Raw genomic sequence first — 15,590 nt, 5'->3', positions numbered from 1 at the left:
GGAGTAAGACAATCACTTAAATAATCCAGTATGTAATTAAATGACCAAAAAAATATAAAAGCAAGTATGACTATGATAAACAGTAAAGGAAAATAGATATGTGCGCCCCCAGTGTTCACAGCGGCACTGTTTACAATAGCTAAGGTGTGGAAGCAACCTAAATGTCCATCGACAGATGAATGGATAAAGAAGATGTGGTACACAATACAGTAGAATGTTACTCAGCCATAAAAAGAATAAAGTAACGCCATTTACAGCAACATGGACGGACCTAGAGACTGTCATACTGAGTGAAGTCAGCCAGACAGAGAAAGAGACATGCTGTGATATTGCTTTTTGTGGAATCCAAGAAGAAATGATACAAATGAACTTATTTACAAAACAAACAGACTCACAGACTGATAATGAACATGTGGTTACCAAGGAGGAAGTAGGGGGAAAGGATAGTTAGGGAATTCGGGATGGACATACACACAGTTATATTTAAAATGGATAACCAACAGGGACCTACTGTATAGCACAAGGAACTCTGCTCCATATTCTGTAACAACCTAATTGGGAAAATAATTTAAAGAAGAATAGATACATGTATGTGTATTAAAAATAATGATAAGTTAAAAAAACCTGTGGGGCTTTCACAGAATTCACAGATAGAGATACATGAAATTTTGTTTCCTTCCTACTCCATTATTGTAATATTCCCCATAAAAGCTCATCTTAACAAAAACAGCTGCTAATATTTAGTGATAATTCTCTGTACTGTATTAGTTGTGTCTTTTGGGATAGGAAATTGATTATCTAACCTTAACATAGTGAAGACTTTGCAGGGATGCTGCCTTCTACCTTAGGTAGTAACTTAGTTATGTAAACAGTGAAAAATAATTTAAAGTACAGGAATGTTGTAATTTGATTAGGAAAACAAAAAAATGAAAAAACTAGGCTTATTTACTTATATTTTCCATAGCAAGTTATGGATTAAAATTCTACTGTCTTAAATAATGCATTTTATAGTGAGTTTTGATATTATTTGTAAGCATATTCATAAACTTTTAACAGTGAGTTGATGGGAAAAGAAGTAACACTGAATAGAGTTACATATCATGATGCCCATATTTCTGTCCAATGGCAGACATGCTTTTCAGCTTGGAACTCATAGAGTATGACAGTTTCCATTCATAACAAAACAAACAGATCAATCACAAAGAAATGAACATTTCCCCTTATTCAAACTTGGTTAATGTTTTTCACCCATTTGTCAGTTCTGAGGTGTTAGAAATTAGTGTGAACCCCTAATATCCCTCTGAATGACAAACACTTTAATGTATATATAATCTTGATTTAACTATTTGTAAAACAGTTTATATTGTTATCAGATATAGTAAATATTCAACCATAATTGGTCAGAATAAAACAGTAAAGGGATAAATAAACATGGAAGATGTAAAATATGATATCAGAAACACAAAATGTGGGGGAGGAGAGTGTAGAATGTAGCTCTTTCAGAGTGTGTTTGAATTTAAATGACTTATCAGTGTAAATCTAGTAGATATGATTATGGGTCAACACATGTGAACCCCAAAGTAACAGCAAATTCAAAACCTACGACAGATACACAAAAATCAAAAAGAAAGGAACCGAAGCATTGTTTTTGTTTAGTCACTCTGTCATGTCCTACTCTTTTGTGACCCCATGGATTGCAGCCATACTACTAAAGAAAATCATCAAACCTTGACAGGAGAAGCAAAAAGAAGAAGAAAAGAACATAGAAGAACTATGAAAACAACTGGAAAGCTAGTAACAAAATGGCAATAAAAAACGTACATATCAGTAATTACTTTAAGCGTTGATGGACTAAATACTCTGATCAAAGGACACAGGGTGGCTAATTGGATAATACACAGACCCTTCAGTATGCTGCCTGCAAGAGACTCACTTCAGGGTAAAACACACACAGACTGAAAGGGGATGGAAAAAGATATACAAATAGAAACAACAAGAAAAAGAAGATAGCAATACTCATATCAAACAAAGTAGACTTTAAAACAAAGACTCTTAACAAAGACAAAGAATGGCATTATATAGTGATAAAAGAAATCAATACAAGAGGAGGATATAACATTCCTTTACCACATATTGACTAGAGATGTATTAATACTCCTTTTGTTACCAGAATGTTATTACCTGGAGTGTTTCAATATTTATTTACATAACAAATTGCCAGTCACAGGCATTAGTTTCTGCAAAACCCCCCCAATCAATAATATGTTAACATATACAGGAGCACCTAAATTTATAAAGCAAATACTAACAGATGTAAAGGAGCAAACTGACAATAATACAATAATAGGTGACTTTAACACTCCACTGACATCAGTGGACAGATCAGAAAGAAAATCAATAAGGCAAAGGTGGTCTTAAATGACAAATTAGACTAGTTGGACTTGATTGATATCTATAAGACATTATGTCCCAAACCAGGAGAACATACATTCTTTTAAGTGCACATGGAATGTTCTCCAGGATAGATTACGTACTATGTCACAAAACAGACTTCAGCAATTTTAGAGGGCAGAAATTATATCAGGTATTTTTTCTGCCCATAGTAGTGTGAAACTAGAAATCAGCTACTGATAGAGAAACACAAAGAAAACAAATCTGTGGACACTAAACAACATGCTACTGAAAAACAATGGGTCAATGAGGAAATCAAAGAGGAAGTCAGAAAATACTTTGATATAAATGAAAATGGAACACAACTTTCCAAATATATGGGATGTAGCAAAAGTAGTACTAAAGGGAAGTTCATGGCAATATAGCCCTTCCTCAAGTAAGAAGAAAAACTTCAAGTAAACAACTTAAGCTGCCATCTAAAAATTTAGAAAAAGAGCAAATGAAGCCCAAAGTCAGAAGGAAGGAAATATTAAAGATCAGAGAGAGAAATTTAAACATAGTTTTGAAAAGGAAATGGATGGAGAAGGAAATGGCAGCCCACTCCAGTACCCTTGCCTGGAAAATCCCATGGACAGAGGAGCCTGGTATGCTACAGTCCATGGGGTCGCAAAGAGTCGGACACGACTGAGCGACTTCACTTCACTTTTATATTTTCTACACAATTTGTATGATAAATATGTATCATCTTTAAAACAAAATAAAGTTCTTGTTTAGTAAAAAAAAAAAAAAAGGAAATGGAAAAGATAAACGAAAGCCAGAGCTGGTTTTTTGGTACAGACATAGAAAGTTGATAACAAAGTCAGTCTCATCAAGAAGAAAAGAGAGAGAATCCAAATAAAATAAGAAGTCAAAGAGGGGAAATGGCAAACAATACCACAAAACACAAAAGATCTTAAGAGTACTATGAATAGTTATATGCCAACACATTGGACAATCTAGAAGAAATGCACAGATTTCTATAATAGAGTCAAGAACAAACAGACAATTTGAGCTGACCAATCACTAGAAGTGAAATTGAATTTTTAATTAGAAAAAAAAAAAAACTAGCAAACAAAAGTTCATGACCTTACAGGGGAATTCTACCAAACATACAAAGAAGAACTTCTATGTATCCTTCTTAAACTCTTCCCCAAAATTGAAGAGGATGAAACACTCCCAAACTGATTCTAGGAGGCTATCATTGCCCTAATACTAAAACCAAAGATACTATACATAGACAAAACTTTGCACCAATCTTTGATGAATATAGATGGAAAATTCCTAAACAAAATATTAGCAAACCAAATCCAGCAATACATTAAAAGGATCATGTACCATGGTCTAATTGATTTACTTTAGGGTCACAGGGATGGTTTAATGTTCACGTGTCAGTCAATGTGATATACTGCATTAACAAAATGAAAGAAAAATCATATGATCATCTCAATAGACTCAAGAAAAGCATTTGAAAAAATTCAACATGCATTCATGATTAAAGCTTTCATTAAAGTGAGCATAGAGGGAACATAACAATGGCCATTTACAACAAACGCACAGCCAACATAATACTCAATGGTGAAAAGCTGAAAGCTTTCCTATTAAATTCAGAAAGAAGACAAGTGGCAACACTCTTGCCACTTCTATTTAATACAGTTTTGGAAGTCTTAGCCACAGCAGTCAGAGAAGAAAAAGAAATAGAAGGTACCCAGGTTGGAAGAGAAAAGGTAAAATTCACTATTTGCAGATGATCTGATAATCTCTACAGAGAACCCTAAAGTCTCCACCCAAATACTATTATAACTAATAAGTGAATTCAGCAAGATTGCAGAATCCAAGATTACTATAGAGAAATCATTTTTGTTCCTGTATGCTAATAATGGCTTCTCAGATGGTGAACCCACCTGTCAATGCAGGAGACATAAGAGACACAGTTTTAATCCCTGGGCCAGGAAGATCCCCTGGAGGAGGGCATGGCAACCCACTCCAGTTTTCTTGCCTGGAGAACCCCATGGACAGAGGAGCCTGGCGGGCTACCAGTCTATAGGGTCGCAAAGAGTTGGAGATGACTGAAGCGACTTAGCACACAGCACACACACTAATAATAAAGTATCAGAAAGAGGAAATTTAAAAAAGAATTCCATTTAAAATTGCATCAAAAAGAATAAAATACCTAGGAATAAACTTAACCAAGGATCTGAAAGACCTGAAAATTATAAAGCATTGATGAAGAAAATTGAGGATGAGGCAAGGAAATGGAAAGATATCCCATGCTCTTGGATTGGGAGTATTAATATTATTAAAATGGCCATTCTATCCAAAGACATCTACAGATACAATGCAATCTCTATCAAAATGCCCATGACATTTTTCAGATCTAGATCAAATAATCTTAAAATTCTCTGGAACCACAAAAAACCCTGAATTGGCAAAGCGATCTTGAAAAAAAAGAATAAAACTGGAGGAATCATGCTTCTTTATTTCAGACTATACAACAAAGCTACATTAATCAAAACAGTGTTGTATTGGCACAGAAAGAGATGCATGGATCAGTGAACAGAATAGAGAGCCCTGAAACTAACCCACACACCTGAAGTCAATTAGTCTTTGAGGAGGGAAGCAAGAATATACAATAGAGAAAAGACAGTCTCTTCAGCAAGTGGTGTTAGGGAAGCTGGACAGCCACCTGTAATCAGTGAAGTTAGAACATACCCTCACACCATACCCAAAAATAAACTCAAAATGGTTTCTAAAGACCTAGTTTTAAGAACTGAAACCATAAAACTCCTAGAAGAGAACCTAGGTGGAACCCTCTTTGACAAAGATCATAGCAGTATTTTCTTGGATCAGTCTCTAAAGAGGAAAGAAATAAAAGCAAAATTAAACAAATGGGGCCTAATTAAACTTAAAAGCTTTTGCATAGCAAAGGAAACCATCAACAAGGTGAAAAGACAACCTACCAACTGGGAGGAAATATTTGCTAGTGATATAACTGATCAGAGGTTAATATCCAATGTGTACAAAAAGTGCATACAACTCAGTACTAAAAAACAAAATATGGGCTGAAATCCTGAATAGACATTTTTCTAAAGAAGACATGGATGGTCAACAGGAAGAGATGCCCAGAATCACTAGTTATTATTGCTGTTGTTCAGTCACTCAGTCGTGTCTGACTCTTTGTAACCCCATGAACTGTAGCACGCCAGGCTTCCCTGTCCTTCACCATCTCCCAGAGTTTGCTCAAACTCATGTCCTTTGAGTTGGTGATGCCATCCAACCATCTTGTCCTCTGTCGCCTCTTTCTCCTCATGCCCTCAATCTTTCCCAGCATCAAAGTCTTTTCTAATGAGTCAGCTCTTTGCTTCTGGTGGCCAAAGTATTGGAGCTTCAGCAGCAGTCCTTCCAATGAATATTCAGGGTTGATTTCCTTTAGGATTGACTGGTTTGATCTCCTTGTTGTCCAAGGGACTCAAGAGTCTTCTTCATCACCACAATTTGAAAGCATCAATTCTTTGGCACTTAGCCTTCTTTATAATCCAGCTCTTAGATCCATACAAGATTACTGGAAAAACCATAGCTTTGACTTGGTTGGCAAAGAGATGTCTCTGCTTTTTAATACACTGTCTAGATTTGTCTTAGCTTTCCTTCCAAGGAGCAAACATCTTTTAATTTCATGGCTGCAGTCACCATCCACAGTGATTCTGGAGCCCAAGAAAATAAAGTCTGTCACTGTTTCCATTGTTTCCACATCTATTTCTACAGATGCCATGATCTTAGTTTTTTGAATGTTGAGTTTTAAGCCAACTTTTTCACTCTCCTCTTTGCTTTCTGCCATTAGAGTTGTATCATCTGCATATCTGAGGTTGTTGATATTTCTCGCGACAGTCTTGGTTCCAACTTGTGATTCATCCAGGCTGGCATTTCGCATGATGTACTATGCATATAAGTTAAATAAGCAGGGTGACAATATATAGCCTTGACGTACTCCTTTCCCAATTTGGAACCAGTCTGTTGTTCCATGTCCGGTTCTAACTGTTGATTCTTGACCTGCATACAGATTTCTCAAGAGGCAGGTAAGGTGGTCTGGTATTCCTACCTCTTTAAGAATTTTCCACAGTTTCTTATGATCCACACAGTAAAGCTTTAGCATAGTCAGTGAAGCAATAGTAGATGTGTTTTCTGAAATTCCCTTGCTTTCTCAGTGATCCATCGGATGTTGTATATTTAATCTCTCATTCCCTTGCCTTTTCTAAATCCAGCTTGTACATCTGGAAGTTCTCAGTTCATGTACTACTGAAGCATAGCTTGAAGGATTTTTAACATTACCTTGCTAGCATGTGAAATGAGTGCAATTGTACAGTAGTTTGAACATTCTTTGGCATTGCCATTTTTGCAATTGGAAATGAAAACTGACCTTTTTCAGTCCTGTGGCCACTGCTGAGTTTTCCAAATTTGCTGATATATTAAGTGTAGCACTTTGACAACATCATCTTTTAGGAGTTGAAATACCTCAGCTGAAATCCCATCCCTTCAACTAGCTTTGTTTGTAGTGATGCTTCCTAAGGCCCACTTGAATTCACCCTCCAGGATGTCTGGCTCTAGGTGAGTGACCATACCATCAAGGTTATCTGGGTCATTAAGACCTTTATTGTATAGTTCTTATGTGTATTCTTGCCACCTCTTAGTATCTTCTGCTTCTGTTAGGTCCATACCATTTCTGTCCTTTATTGTGCCCATCCTTGCAGGAAATGTTCCCTTGGTTCTCCAGTTTTCTTGAAGAGATTTCTAGTCTTCCCCATTCTGTTGTTTTCCTCTATTTCTTTGCATTGTTAACCTAAGAAGGCATTCTTGCCTGTCCTTGCTCTTCTCTGGAACTGTGCATTCACTTGGGCATATTTTTCCCTTTCTCCTTTGCCTTTTTTCTCTTATTTTCTTAGCTGTTTGTAAGGCCTCCTCAGACAATCACTTTGCTTTCTTGCATTTCTGTTTCTTTGGGATGATTTTGGTCATCCTGTACAGCGTTAGGAACCTCTGTCCATATTTCTTCAGGCACTCTTATCAGATCTAATCCCTTGAATCTATTTGTCACTTCCACTGTATAATCATAAGGGATTTGATTTAGGTCATACCTGAATACCCTAGTAGTTTTCCCTACTTTCTTCAATTTAAGCCTGAATTTTACAATAAGGAGCTCATTATCTGAGCCATAGTCAGCTCTTGGTCTTGTTTTTGCTGACTGTATAGAGCTTCTCTGTCTTCTGCTGTAAAGAACATACTCAGTCTGATTTCGGTATTCACCATCTGGCGATGTCTGTGAATAGAGTCATCTCTTGTGTTCTTAGAAAAGGATGTTTGCTAATGACCAGTGTGTTCTTTTGGCAAAACTCTGTTAGCCTTTGCCCTGCTTCATTTTGTACTCCCAAGCCCAAACTTGCCTGTTATTCCAAGTATCTCTTGACTTCCTACTTTGCATTCCTGTCCCCTCTAATGAAAAGAACACCTTTTTTTTTTTTTTCATTTATTTTTATTAGTTGGAGGCTAATTACTTTACAATATTGTAGTGGTTTTCGTCATACATTGACATGAATCAGCCATGGATTTACAAGCATTCCCCATCCCGGTCCCCCCCCCACCTCCCTCTCCACCCGATTCCTCTGGGTCTTCCCAGTGCACCAGGCCCGAGCACTTGTCTCATGCATCCCACCTGGGCTGGTGATCTGTTTCACCATAGATAATATACATGTTTCAATGCTGTTCTCTCGAAACATCCCACCCTTGCCTTCTCCCACAGAGTCCAAAAGTCTGTTCTGTACATCTGTGTCTCTTTTTCTGTTTTGCATATAGGGTTATCGTTACCATCTTTCTAAATTCCATATATATGCGTTAGTATACTGTATTGGTCTTTATCTTTCTGGCTTACTTCACTCTGTATAATCCATCTCATTAGAACTGATTCAAATGAATTCTTTTTAATGGCTGAGTAATATTCCATGGTGTATATGTATCACAGCTTCCTTATCCATTCATCTGCTGATGGGCATCTAGGTTGCTTCCATGTCCTGGCTATTATAAACAGTGCTGCGATGAACATTGGGGTGCACATGTCTCTTTCAGATCTGGTTTCCTCAGTGTGTATGCCCAGAAGTGGGATTGCTGGGTCATATGGCAGTTCTATTTCCAGTTTTTTAAGAAATCTCCACACTGTTCTCCATAGCGGCGGTACTCATTTGCATTCCCACCAACAGTGTAAGAGGGTTCCCTTTTCTCCACACCCTCTCCAGCATTTATTGCTTGTAGACTTTTGGATAGCAGCCATCCTGACTGGCGTGTAATGGTACCTCATTGTGGTTTTGATTTGCATTTCTCTGATAATGAGTGATGTTGAGCATCTTTTCATGTGTTTGTTAGCCATCTATATGTCTTCTTTGGAGAAAAGTCTGTTTAGTTCTTTGGCCCATTTTTTGATTGGGTCATTTATTTTTCTGGAATTGAGCTGCAGGAGTTGCTTGTATATTTTTGAGATTAATCCTTTGTCTGTTTCTTCATTTGCTATTATTTTCTCCCAATCTGAGGGCTGTCTTTTCACCTTGCTTATAGTTTCCTTTGTTATGCAAAAGCTTTTAAGTTTAATTAGGTCCCATTTGTTTATTTTTCCTTTTATTTCCAATATTCTGGGAGGTGGGTCATAGAGGATCCTGCTGTGATTTATGTCAGAGAGTGTTTTGCCTATGTTCTCCTCTAGGAGTTTTATAGTTTCTGGTCTTACATTTAGATCTTCAATCCATTTTGAGTTTATTTTTGCATAAAAAATATGGAATGCTTCAAGAATTTGCGTGTCATCCTTGCGCAGGGGCCATGCTAATCTTCTCTGTATTGTTCCAATTTTAGTATATGTGCTGCCGAAGCGAGCACAAGAACATCTTTTTTGGTGTTAGTTCTAGAAGGTCTTGTAGGTCTTCATAGAACTGTTCAGCTTCTTCGGCATTAGTGGTTGGGGCATAGACTTGGATTACTGTGATGTTGAATGGTTTGCCTTGGAAATGAACTGAGTTCATTCTGTCATTTTTGAGATTGTACCCAAGTACTGCATCTAGGACTCTTGTTTACTTTGAGGGGTCCTCCATTTCTTCTGAGGGATTCTTGCCCACACTAGTAGATATAATGACACATGGAGGCCTTGAACCCTGTCTGAGTTGCCTCCCATGGAGCCGCATGTTCTGTGTCTGTCCTGGGGTCTGCTGCCCTGCCCTGCTCTGCCCAGATATCCTCTTTCCCCTGCACCAGAGTTGGAATTCCCCTCTTGTTCTCAGGGTGTGTTGCTTGGGGTGGGAGCACTTTCCCTTCCACTCACCAGCCCTGTTGTCCTGGGGGTGAGGCTGTCTTGGTCCCCTGTCCTCTGGGCCAGGTTGCCAGCAGCGTATCACCTTGTGGACCAGAGCAGCCAGTGTTTCGCCTAAGTTGGTGCTTTAAACACCCCCCCCACCCCGAGCTGGTGTAAGAAGGGGGTCTGATTTGGCCTGAGGTCCACCGTGTGGTGCCCACAGTCTCATGATCTGTGTCTGGGGTTGGGGAGCTGAAGACGACAGAAGGGGTGTGTGTGGCCGCCGTGCCCTCGCAGACTCATGCTTCCCGTTGGTCCCCACCCCCTCCATCAGCCCAGGGGCCTCTTCTGATGAAATGAGATGGACGTCCCCAGGTGCTCCACTCCAGGGGCTGCAGGCCCAGGACACACGGCCCGGCCGATAGACTGCATGGCCGTTGCTGTGCTGTGCCCTTGGTGTCCTCCCCACTTAGCTCTGCTCGCACTTTCGTGCGTTTGCAGAGTGAAGGCCACACTCAGCCCGGATTGTAACTGCACGATGTCCTGGCCATTTAATGAGTGAGCAGTAGCCTCTGTAACAGGAGCCATGGTCCCCTGGGCATCCGTTGCTCTTCACTGTGTGTGTGATGCATCTGATCACACCGTGTGCGGCACAGGAAGCACCCTTACAAGGGAAGCAGGAGAAATACCAGGGCCACCAGCCAAGCTTCCTGAGTTTCCCTTGTGTCAGTTACTAGGCCCGTTCACAGCTTCTCATGCTTTTGCTCTAGAAGCTCTGACTCAGCACGCTGGATATACAGCAGCAGAGACACTCTGAGGGCCACCAAGCTGTTGCTGCGTTTTCTGTTTTCTGCACAATGGCCTGTGGTTAGCTCATTACCCCCGTTCTCACTTTGCAGCCCCGGAAACACAGGCTCCTTCTGGGCTTCTGTCCTGCGGGACTGTTGACCCCAGAGACTCATAGACAGGAGCTCCTGGGCCCATGTGGGCTCCCTGCCCCAGGAAAGTACATGGCTGGTACTAGAATCTTGGACTGGCTGCTGTCTTGTAGCTTTATTTTCTCCATTCTTGCTAAAGATGGTAATTTATTTAACTCAGAATGTGAAAAATATTTATGGAGTTTCCCTGGTGGCTCAGACAGTAAACAATCTGCCTGTAATGCAGGAGACCTGGGTTCGATCCCTGAGTTGGTAAGATCCCCTGAAGGAGGAGATGGCTACTCACTTCAGTGTTCTTGCCTGGAGAATCTCATGGACAGAGGAGCCTGGCAGGCTACAGTCCATGGGATTGCAGAGTTGGACATGACTGAGTGACTAACACTTTCACGTAAAAAATATTTATACAGTTAGTTAAACGACTATGTCTAGCTTTAATGTAAAATGTTGCAATTCTAAGGTTTAAGTAACATTGAAGAGTAACCCTTGATTTTGATCTTATGTCGAGGAGTCATGGGATTGCAAAAGAAAATAATATGTGTTATCGATTCATTCACAGAAGATTCCGTTCCATTACGAGATTCCCCACCAGTTGTACCTAAACAGACCCCTTTTCTTCCCCCGAGCCGCTGGTCCTGACTCCGTCCTCGAGAGGCTGTGACCTTGAGTGCACTCTGTGCTGGCCAGGGGACCTGCAGAACCGACTACACCTGGGCACATGTGCTCGTGACAGCTGCCCCAGACCCAGCAGCTGGTGAAAGTGCCTGGGGAAGCCCCAGCTCGCAGGGCAGAAGCGACCTGGCAACAGAGGGTTAGCATCGAGGATGTGCTGCCCTGGGACACCTGGGATGACGCTAGAGCTTCCCTGGCGGGGCTCCTGCCCACGGTGAGGCTCCTGTGCCGACAGCCGGACAGGGGCCAAGCTGGACTCTGGACTCTTGGTCTAGACCGGCATGGGTCCAGGCTCTCCCTGTATGCTCAGGCCCTTCCCAGAAAGAGGCTCAGGAGGCCATGCCAGATGCCTGTGTTCGTCAGCCAAGACGTTTACTCACAAACGTGAATGAATGGCCATCAAACTTCTGAGGAAAATAAACACAGAAGAGAGTGATCTATATGAGAAAACAACTGAGAGACAGTAACTCTGAGAACAGAGAGGATGTAAGGAATAAGCCTTATTAATACATGTTTTTAGTAAGTGCAGAGATCACACGTTAATTTGAAGGTCTGGAAAGCACTTGTGTAACACATGCTAAGGCAGGCAGCAATGATCAGTGATGCGGGGTCCGGCTGCTGGTGGCTGCCGGGGCGGAGGACTGTGGATGGGGGCAGACTCTGGGGCCAGAGGCTTAGTTTATTGAGGGTTTGCTCACTCTGTGAGATGTCCTCTAATTTAGTTAAAGCATTTATGGAAAGTGAAATAATTCAGGGCTCATGTCTTAGAGTGAAAAAAATGATTCATTCATCTGTCAAGTCCCCCATGCCGAGCTGGAGGCAGGCTGCTGGGGAGGAGCGGCCCTGGGCCCCAGTGGGGGACTTCAGGGGGGACTGGCCTTGCTGGGAGGATTCCGCGGGCGGGGGCTGTGCACACAGGCGGGTCGATGGATTGGGGCTGCAGGAGACATCCCCGGAGGTCAGGACCAGCGTGCTTCTGCTCTGCGCGGGCGGTGTGTTCTCCACTCGGCCTCATCGGGGGCTCCACCCCTCCGTGGTTAGGCTCTTCTACACTGCCTCTGGGAGGAGGGCGTGCAGCCAGTCAGGCAGCTGGACCCCCTGCGTGGGGCTTGGCCAAAGACCTCAGAGGTGGCCACTGTAGCCAGGAGGACTGGTGAGTCAGAACAAAGATTAGCAGGGCCAGGCAGTTCTGTGGGCAAATGACTCTAGGGGACGTGCGCCTCTTATTCTGTACTCTTTCCTGGGGACAGATTGTCATTTTTCAAGTGTTCACTTGCTGACCTGAAGTCACCCTGGCAGTCACCTCAGAAGGACAGGTGACCCAGGGTGGAGTGGTCCCAGCACACGCTCCCGATACCCGTCCTCTCCTGGGACAGCCCCCACCCACCTCCCTGGGGAAGACAGACTGGGCAGCCACCCCGGGGGTTCCATCGTGGGGTCTGTGTTAAATATCTGGGTCTTCAGGAAGCTCCACCCAGTGCTATCCAAATGTGAATTCAGACGCCAGCACCCACCAGGCAGTGGAGGGGCCAAGGGGAGGCCAGGCACAGTGGGCACCCACCCCTCCCCTGCACATCTGGGGGAGGGGGCAAGGACATCACATTGAACACATATTGTCCCTTGAATTGGATCCCCGAGGTTGGTGGCCTGTAAACATGAATTTTCCCTGTTCTTCTCTTGCTGCTTTGCCCCGAAGAAGTGAGGCTTCTGAGCGAGGCCTGGGTGCCAGCCGTGGGCTGCCTGGACCTGCTGGCCTGGCTTTAACATTGTGCAAGGGGGAGGAGGTGGTCACCAAGAGCGAGGGGCCTGGGGGGAGCTCCCTGAGGTCCGGTACTGCCACCGTAAACCAGCTCTTGTTGCAAGCCCTGTGGCCTGTGTCTGGATCCGTGGTGTTGCGTCACTCTGCCCGTGTTGGGCACTTGCATTCTGTCCCCAGTGACCTGAGGACATCCACCTATCAGCCCCATGGCACGAGCCGTGACTGGTTAAGACAGGAGAGGTGTACCCTGCTGAGAAATCACCAGCACACTCGCCGAGAGGCGAGTTTGCTGGATCTTGAGTGTCATGCATGTGGGGAGGGGTCTGAACCTGCCTGGCCCCAGCAGCAGGGCCCAAGCACAAACATGCTGAGGTGCACAGCCAAGTGGCCCCTGAATTAACCTGGAAACGGAGCCCATCTGCTCCTGGATGTCAGCAATTTGGGCCCCAAGTGAACTCAGAGTGCGTGAAGTCTCAGGTTTGGGGGTTTTTGTGGACCTGCTCGCCTCCCCACAGGGGCGTGTTTCTGGGCTGCATCACTGGACTGAGCTGAGCTGCTGGGAGGGCGGATGTGCCTGGCTGACAACCATCAGACCTGTCCCCACAGCACCCGTGTCACCTGCCCCGTCTCGCTCCATTCCAGGCATCAGCAACGCGGAGGCGCGGCAGCCAGGGAAGGCCCCCAACTTCAGTGTCAACTGGACGGTGGGCGACTCGGCCATCGAGGTCATCAACGCCACCACGGGGAAGGACGAGCTGGGCCGCGCCTCGCGCCTGTGTAAGCACGCGTTGTACTGTCGCTGGATGCGTGTACACGGCAAGGTACTGAGGCGCCCAGACCCCCACCCACTCGCGGCCACCCTTCCCCGTCTCCTCTGGCTGCTCTCAGCGGGCAGTCAGGCCCTGCCTCCTCAGATCCAAAGCAGGCTAACCCCACAACCCCCGGCCCCCACCCCCATACGAACCCAGGACTCAGCAGCCCCTCCACTCGGCGCCCCACCAGCTCTGCCTGGCAGGCGCTCCCCCTCACTGCAGACTTCTGGGCCCTACAACCTGGGGCTGCCCTGAGTTCACTCAGCCCTTCAGGAAGCCTCTTACACCTGTTGATTTTGAGATTTGTTTTGGAGTTGGAGGGTTTCCACAGCAACAGGTCCCCTTTTCCCCAGATAAAATCTTCTCTGGTGGATCCGTATGTGACCAGTTTTCATCTATTAAGTCGAGTCAAAAACTTTTATCTGTGATGGACAGAAGTTGCCGTGTCCACGTGGCAAGAGGGTCACCACACAGGCAGCCTCACAGCAGCTACCCTCCCTGCAGATCCTGGCTGCACAGAAACCCGTTGGCCAAGGCAGGGCGAACCGAGTTCTCTGTGACCAAATAGCAGAGCGGTGTTTGTTTAAGACCCGAAGGCGTTAGTGTATTGTTTGAGTCCCCTGCTCATGGGTCGCCAGCAGCCCGCCTATTTAATTGCGAAGCCGCCACTGGGGCTGAGGACGCAGGCACGCCGGGGCATCTGGCGTGGCTCTGTGTGATGTGGTCCTTGGGGTCAGTGAGGTCCCCCAGAAGCAGCACAGGTTCAAATGCTATTCTTCGAACACCGTACTGGATTGTGTTTTCCACTGTTACGGCTTGAACAGCCGTACTTGCCTTTTTGTCTTTTCACAGGTTCCCTCCAACTTGCTGCGCTCCAAGATCACCAAACCCAACGTGTACCACGAGTCCAAGCTGGTCGCCAAGGAGTACCAGGCTGCCAAGGCCTGTTTGTTCAGAGCCTTCATCAAGGCCGGGCTGGGCGCCTGGGTGGAGAAGCCCACGGAACAGGACCAGTTCTCACTCACACCCTGACGGCGTGCAGCACAGCCCCAACCTCACAGCCGGGCTGGGGCAGGTGTGGGTGGGCGGGCGCCGTCCTGGGGGCAGGCGTGCGGTGTGGGGCGGCGTGGGGTGGTGGGTGTGGGCTCGGGGTCCCAGTCCCCACCTGCATCTCAGCAGCAGTGTTCCCCTCTGAGTCATCCAGTGACTGCTTTCAATCTCAGTTTACGTTTAGAAATTGAGTTCTACTAAGTAGGGCTTCCTGAAGTTTAGGAAAATAGAAATTACTTTGTGTGAAATTCTTGAATAATTTATTCAGAACTAGGAATGTGGTTTATAAAATAAGAAATAATTATGCCAGGTCACTCTTATGCCACATTGTTTTAAGTGCAAAGAGGCATTTCCATATGGAGGGTGTTAGGAAGTAGCGAGGAAGCTAGCCTAAGGAAACCATCCCCGTCTGCCCATGGCCCCTTCCCCCATAGTCGCTGCCCTCCCACAGAGGCTGACCTGCAACACAGTGACCCGCCAGGTGGCCCCTGGGACCATGGCCCAGGTCCTGCAGCCCCCTCTTCTAGAAGCTTCTGTACCCCTTGTCAGACCATATTCTGGAAAACCTCTTGGTAATCACAGGTCAAACGTGGCCAGTGAGCCTGGCCATTCAC

General features: G+C 44.5%; 1 protein-coding gene and 1 non-coding gene across 3 annotated transcripts in view; one reads left to right on the top strand and one right to left on the bottom strand.

Moving 5' to 3' along the window:
* The window catches only part of ADARB1 (adenosine deaminase RNA specific B1), a 111,048-nt gene extending 95,999 nt beyond the window's left edge, over positions 1-15,049 (top strand). For both annotated transcript variants that reach the window (XM_061167441.1, XM_061167442.1), the window contains 2 exons: positions 13,757-13,935; positions 14,779-15,049. In XM_061167441.1, the coding sequence (XP_061023424.1) occupies positions 13,757-13,935; positions 14,779-14,958 (359 nt within the window). In that variant the 3' untranslated portion in view covers positions 14,959-15,049. The remainder of the gene's footprint in view (positions 1-13,756; positions 13,936-14,778) is intronic.
* On the bottom strand, positions 9,233-9,339 carry LOC133074349 (U6 spliceosomal RNA). Its single transcript, XR_009697183.1, has one exon. It is a non-coding gene; the product is annotated as a U6 spliceosomal RNA (small nuclear RNA).
* Positions 15,050-15,590: the final 541 nt, after the last annotated feature.

The sequence above is a fragment of the Dama dama genome, chromosome 19 (genome assembly GCF_033118175.1).
Source record: "Dama dama isolate Ldn47 chromosome 19, ASM3311817v1, whole genome shotgun sequence".
NCBI classification, from domain to species: domain Eukaryota; kingdom Metazoa; phylum Chordata; class Mammalia; order Artiodactyla; family Cervidae; genus Dama; species Dama dama.
Note: the sequence above shows the minus strand (reverse complement) of the source record. Positions and strands in the feature narration are given on the sequence as shown.